The 7,372-nt window shown below is 33.9% G+C and overlaps 1 protein-coding gene across 1 annotated transcript; it reads right to left on the reverse strand.

Moving 5' to 3' along the window:
• Positions 1–405: 405 nt before the first annotated feature.
• Positions 406–1,110, reverse strand: LOC120153220 (transcription repressor OFP6-like). The gene has a single exon (XM_039165220.1). The coding sequence runs from the start codon at positions 1,052–1,054 to the stop codon at positions 443–445; it is 612 nt and encodes a 203-aa protein (XP_039021151.1). The 5' UTR covers positions 1,055–1,110; the 3' UTR covers positions 406–442.
• Between the last annotated feature and the right edge of the window lie 6,262 nt (positions 1,111–7,372).

The raw sequence follows: 7,372 nt of genomic DNA on the forward strand, positions 1-7,372 counted from the left end.
TTAGATACCAAATAATTTTTCAAGGTAAAATTCAGCTTATTTTTACGTTAAGCCTTTAATTTCAGTTAGCATACTAAGAATTCATTATAAACATAAAAATTATATTATAAATCTTAAAGTGAAAATAACCCTAATTTTAATGCATTTTAGTGATTAAACTCTGGGTATCTTTTTACTCTCTTGTTTTTTTAATAAGAATTTTACCACTTCCATTACCAAAGTTGAAAAAATGACCAACTGCTGCACTACAATATATGCTTACACATGACCCAAATTATAGCAATATCTTTGAAAGTTATTATTTAAAGAAATATTTATTTTCTGTAATGCTTGAAAAACTCACTGCATTAAACTCAAAAATATATTTCTTTAAATACAGCAAATATTTATCTCCCAACTGTCCGAATTTACTATTATTTTATCAATAAACCACTGCATCCAGCTAGAAGTATCCTGGCCTGAACCCAAAAAGAAGCTTCGAGGAAGCAGTAGCACCGGAGCCGGCACCAGGCTCGACGGAAAACACGCCGTTCCAGATCTCCGTGAAAGCTCGAACAATAATCCCATGATGATAAGGCGAATTCAGCTGGAGGAAACAGTTGAGAAGGTCTTTCAGATCATCTTTGGTGTATATCTCCTTCTCCAATATCATCTGTAACATGGACTGCGTGAAATCCAAATAAGGGTCATCCGAGTCTTTCTCCACCGCCAGACTCTCCCCTCCGAGATGCCCGAAACCTCGTACGGTCGCCATCGAACAGTTGGTGCTGTCCTGGTCGGTGTCCATGTCCATGTCCCAGTACATGGTGGTGTCGGTACTCGGAGAAAAAGAGGTGCCTGTTTCGTATTCAGACAAGGAACAATGGGTTGTTGTTTTCTTGGTGGAGGAGCTTGATGAATGGTAATTGTGAAGAGAATGAGATTTCGGTTTCGGTTTGAGTTTCTGTTTAGGCTTTGGGTTGAAAAAGCTCGTCAGCTTGGATTTCCTGCAACTGCTGCAACCTAAGCTGACTGAAACTGTGTTCATAATCAGATTTTTCTTGTTGCTTGACATTGTTTTTTATGGATTATTTGTAATTGGATGAAAAGAAATACAAGACACAACAAAAAGAAGAAAAGAGTGACTCGCTGAGCATGCCGACGTTGCCTATATATCATTCATGTGAGCAAGGAGGGTTCATGAATGATAGTGTCACTGCTTGTCACTCTTGGTTATATGACAAATTGATCAGAACCGCAACTTCTTGTCACTCTTGGTTATATGAAAAATTGATCAGAACCGTTAAATTCTGATCGGAGTTTATATATATATATATATATATATATATATATATATATATATATGTTCAAACTTCAGTGGAAACCAAAACGATGAAGATGTAGAAGTATGCATAGAAGGATACATTATCCCCTCAAATGATTGTTTCAAGTACCTAGGGTCTGTGATACATAAAGATGGGGGTGTAGATGAAGACGTTACACACCGTATAAAGGCGGGATGGCTAAAGTGGAGGGCTGCTACTGGAGTTTTGTGTGACAAGAAGGTGCATCTAAAACTAAAGGGAAAATTTTATAGAATGACAATAAGACCAGCGTTGCTGTATGGATCAGAATGTTGGGCAATCAAGAAGGATCACGTAAGGAGGAGGAGGACCGCAGAAATGAGAATGCTTCGATGGACATGTGGTAGGACTCTGTGGGACATGACACCTAACTCTGCTATTAGGATGTACTTGGGGGTGGTGCCTGTATCCGAAAAATTGAGGGAGGGAAGACTACGGTGGTTTGGGCATGTCCTTAGGCGACAACCATCGGATGCGGTCAGGAGGGTAGAGTCGATTACAGTCGACGGTGTCAGAAGGAGAGGACGACCAAGACGGAAGTGGGAAGACTGCTTGAGATCTAATTTGAAGGAATTAGCCCTTACCGAGGACATGACCTCTGATAGGAAAGTATAGAGACTTAAGACCAGGGTAGTTGAGTAGTGCGGTTCACAACCATAGGGTGTAACATCTCTATCTTCTTTTTAATGTCTTTGTAGTACTTTCCATGACTCCTACTTTATACATGTTTCTGTCATTGAAATGTATGAAGGCTTAGAACTAGGGTATCGGAGTAGTGTTGCCTTAGTTTAAGAATTAACTCATTTGAATTTATTCCTCCTCGTAGCTTGCTATTATTGACTTCTGTGTATCATTTCTATCCATGTTTCCTCTTTTTAAATTTAGCTAGGTATTACATTTTTTGTCTATATGCAGAGATTTCTATGTAGGGAATTATTTGCAGGGAATTATTTACAGGGATTACTCCCCATTACAGACACACATATCAAGATTGCATATGAAGACTGTTCATCTATGTATTTATTTATTTATTTATACACGCATTTGCATCTTATCTTTATTTTTAATTTTCTGACTGCCGGAGGTCTTCCACGGAAGCTGATCTCAACCTGGCGTTGGGGTCAGCCTACTACCCTACCTCCCCCTTACCCCATTGCATATGGGAATCAGGGTTTTGTTGTTGTTGTTGTTTTGGGTTTTGCATGCATTAGGATCATTAATGGGTTTGTATTGGAAAAATAAAAGTTCTTAATTGCATTTTTATTTGTCATAATGCTTCACTTCGCCCAAATCTAACTAGAATAGGGTGTTGTGTCATTATTGAAAATGACAAATCGGAGCCAAAACGTTAATCAGTCAAATTGAGGAAAATCATTGTCAACTAAAATTTAAGCTCAACTAGAAGAAGATTAATTCATTGGAAGGGTTGATTAGTCAATTTCTTTTATTATTAGGGTAAATTGTATTTAGTTACATAATTATTCTTGCAGTTTTATTATGATCACTCAATTATTTTTTTCCAAAAGCATATATAAAGATATGTTTTTGTTTCGTCTTGATCGTCTATTAAACATAATTGTTTACATGATAATTTTTTAATAATGATGTGTGTCGGAATGGTCTTTAAGCTTTTTAATGAGCTAGAATGGGAATCGAGCCAACTTAATTTTGAAAATATAAGGTTTAAAAAATGAAGTGATTTGGAATCTCCATCGACCTTTGAGTTAGGTAGGTCGAATACTTAAAAATACATTCTAAAATAATTTTCAAGAAAAAATAAATTAAAAGATATAACTAGCTTGCTTTTAACCAACAATTTATTTTGAAAAGGGTTCGGGAGTCAATTACGCGTGGGGAAATATGAGCAGCCCTATAGCTTCTGAAATCAGTACCTATTCGATTATACATCATCTTTATATTCGAAATTTGTAAATTTATTTAAGTTATGATCCAAAAATAAAATAAAAAGAACTTCCTTTTTACGAATAATCCTCGGAAATGCACTTACCTTGTAGTTGAGAGACTTTTCCATAGATTTCTCATATAAAAGAATGCCCTTTTGTATGAACAATCCTCGGAAATGCATTTCCTTGTAGTTGGGAGACTTTTCTATTGATTCCCTATACAAAAAGGTATTGCCTTGATTGTATTGAATGTATACTAAGTAGATTACATGCAATAGAAATGAAAACAAAGCTAAAAAACATGAAGTTCCAAAATGGAATAAAGTATCTATTGGGATCGATGAAGCTTAATTTGAAGTACAAGAGGGTTGAAAAACAAATTTGAGTTTAGGGAGTGAGGAGAATAAAAGATAGACAAATTGACACAACGATTTATAGTGGTTTGACTTCTCAACTAAGTCTACCTCCACTACCTTAGCTCCTCACTAAGAATTTTCTAACAAATTCACTAATTTGTTCTTTCTTTTTCAAGGACAGAGAGATAACTTTTACAAAACTCCCTATCTTTTAACAAGCTATGTTAGAACCAAAACCCCTTTATAAGGAAAAGAAATGTAAACAAAGAAAACCTCTAAAAAGGAAGGAATTTACAAAATTTAGCTCACAAGAACAAAATATTTACAAGAGAATAGGAATAAAGAGTGAAAATCTCTTCTCTTGTGTTTATTGCTTGGATATGTGTTCTAGCCCTTCTTCAAGTGCCTTGTACTTGTATTTATATGTTGAAATGTGTTTGTGGCCCTTTCTAGCCGTTGGGGATAATTTCTAGCCATTTGGGGATGTTTTATCTGTAAAAATAATCTGCCCAGTACAGAGGGTATCGGTACTCCTATAGGGAGTATTGATACTACCTTTGTTATTTTCAAATAAAACTAGTTGTTACTAGCCGTTGGGCCTGACGGTATCGATACTACTATATAAAGTAGTATCGATACCCCTTTGGGTATCGATACCATTTTTGCATTCTGGAATTTGAGCAATGTTGGTAGTATCGGTACAACCTAGAGAGTATCGATACTTCTCTTACCTAGGGTATCGGTACCACATGAACAATATCGGTAATGTTCATATAGTATCGATATTGTAAGAATAGTATCGGTACTACGTACATAGAAAAACAATTTTGTGCTCAAATTCACTTTTAATGGACTTTGAATTATTTTTGAAAACTTTAAGAACTTTGAATAAATTCAATTCAAGTCCAAAAACATTTTGCCTTAATTTGTTATATCAAAACATAGTTCAACAATCTCCCCCTTTTTTATATAACAAAACATTTGAAAAATTGTTATTGTCAAAACTCCCCCTTAATAAAATATTTAATGAAAAAGATGTCAATTGTTGAAAAAATGTTCAGTTCCCCTTTTTTCATTGAGAAATTAAAATTTTCAAACCCATACTTCTCACCCTTTTTGTTATATAAAAACTAATTCAATTTTAAAGTTCAAAAATAACATTGGAGAGTAAGTGTTAAATTTGACATAAAAAACATTTGAAAAATCAAAGCTCCCCCCTAAAAATAGCATTCCAAACAAAAATTTAACTTTAAAAGCTTGACACTTAAACGAAAAATTGAATTTCAACAAAGAATAACAAACATGTTAGTAGCTCATGAAATTCAATAGATCCAAGTCTAATAAACTTTATGCAATTCTAATTGTTGAAATTAAGTTCACATGCATAAAGTTATCCAAAAATGTTATGCATTTGAAAATTTTATATCAATTGTTAGATAGATATCATTTGCATTTTAAACCACATGCATAAACATTTAAATTTAGGTTAAAAAATTAAAATTTGTAAAATCAAAGCATTTGAAAATTTTGATATCAATTATTAGAGAGATATCATTTGCATTTAAAACCAATTTTGACCAAAATTCTTATGATGAACTAAAAATTATGAAAAATTCATTAAAACTTTAAAATGATCATCATAACTTCCTTTTAACATACATGAGATAGAAAATTAGCACAAAATCATTTAAGTTTAAAACTCTTGCATGCATAAACTAAATGAGCAACCAATTATGCAAAATTAAAAAGCTTTTAAGCTTAGAGGTTACCCATTCCTTTTTCAAGTGTGGCTAGAGCATTTGAGTAGGGTTGTAAATGAGACGAGATAGATCGCGAGCTACTCGAGATCGACTCGGTCAAGGCTCGATAAATACTCGGATCGAATGGACTAGACTCAAACTCGATCTCAACTCGAATTCTTAACGTGCCGAAACGAGCTACTTGATACTCGACTTGAAAAGCTCGTGAGTAGCTCGAAAATATAATATATTAAGATTTTATTTTTTTAAAAATAAATTATTAATAATATTAACATTTATGTGTTGATTTTTTTAAAAAAATACAATAAGGCTTTCATGTATTTAAGGTTCAGGTTTGAGTTCGAGTTTGAGGATTCAATCTTGTTAAGTTTAAGATTTTTTTTTCATTTCGAGCCTTTTCGAGCTACTCACGAGCTTCAGTTCATGATTTCGAGTTCGACTTGAGCTTAAAAATTTTAAGCTCGCGAGTTTTTGAGTCGAGCTCCATTTCAGAGTTTTCGAGTTGAGTCGAGCTCAGCAATACTTGAGCTCGACTCGGCTCGTTTACACCCCTACATTTGAGTATCGTCACTTTCATCACCATTGCTATCACACACCTACAAGAGACATTTAAGTAGATTTTGGTATCCAAATTGCTTTGGATCCTTGAACGTTAGTTTCAATGCCCCTTGTTCCCTTAGGAACTCATACTTGTCTAATTTTAAAACGTTTTCCTTTCTTTAAAGGACAAGTATGTTCCTTGTGACCATGATAATGACAATGTGAGAATTTATCATTATGGAACTAGATGAATTACTTAAAATGATTTCTTTTTCTTTTTGTTAAGCATTCAAGTTTAACTTTTAAATCGAAACATTCTTTTTCAAAACTTTCAATTTTTACTTTTGAAAGCTTTAAATCCTTTTTCAAACTTTCATTTTGATTTTCAAAATCCATTTTAGCTTTCAAAAGAAAATCATTCTCAAATTTAAATTTAGAACTCAATTTCTTGTATTTGGTAGGAATGACAGAACGACTTGAACTCGACGGGGAAACCCGAAACTCGGCTAAGTTCGGGTCGGGTTTGAATAATATCGGGTTGGGTATCAGGGTAAAATTCGGGGATTTTTTCGGGTCCGGGTTCAGGGCAAGGTATCCCCGCCCCACCCCGATTATATATATATATATATATATATATATATATATAATATTTTATATTTTTTATATTAATCATATATAATACAAACAAAACATTTAACCTAGGTTGTTGAATGAGATTCGAGGTAAGTCGGTAACACTATATTCTATATTAACTTATATGCCATTTCCTTTTTGAATAATATTTGTGTTAAAGGATAATTTATGTTATTTTGTTTATAGAAAATTGTTCGGAAGAGACCGAGGCATTTTGTCGCTCTGTTGAATATGATTATGACGTGGATGAGGTAAATAATGTTTATAAAAACATTATTATTTTGGTAACATGCTTTTATAATTATTAAAGTAAAATTTGGTTGATTTATTGATAAATTTCTCAATGTAGGGAGCTACCAAAGAAAGTGACAAAAGTGACACGACGATTTTGGATGACTTTATTTGACTTAATATTATGGATGCATCTTCGTTGTATGATTTGAATATCGGAACAAGTTTGTATTTAATTATGTATGTGTTTTATTTTGGAGTTTAGACAATTATTTAGAAATGGGTTTGAATTTGTGACTGTAGCTTGAATTGTAAATCATGTAGACTAATTTTCCAGTTTTTTGTGATCGTTTTTCTCTATTTTTTATAAAAACTACAACTACTTGGTTTTTCTCGGGATCGGGTCGAGTTTGGGTACAACATTTCGGGTAGGGTTCGGGGATGGGGCAAAAACATCCCTGACGGGGTACCCCGATAAAAAACCCGATAGGGAACAGGGTGGGGATGGGGATTCATTTTGGGGCGGGGAACGGGGAACAAAACCCTCCCCGAACTCGCCCCGTTGCCATTCCAAGTATTTGGAGTTCATGGTCTCAAACTCTAAA

The sequence above is a fragment of the Hibiscus syriacus genome, unplaced genomic scaffold (genome assembly GCF_006381635.1).
Source record: "Hibiscus syriacus cultivar Baekdansim isolate YM2019G1 unplaced genomic scaffold, ASM638163v2 tig00002840_pilon, whole genome shotgun sequence".
Taxonomy (NCBI): Eukaryota; Viridiplantae; Streptophyta; class Magnoliopsida; order Malvales; family Malvaceae; genus Hibiscus; species Hibiscus syriacus.

Excerpts from the sequence above, each read along its gene's own strand:
- LOC120153220 (XM_039165220.1), bottom strand. The coding sequence starts at position 1,054 with ATGTCAAGCAACAAGAAAAATCTGATTATGAACACAGTTTCAGTCAGC.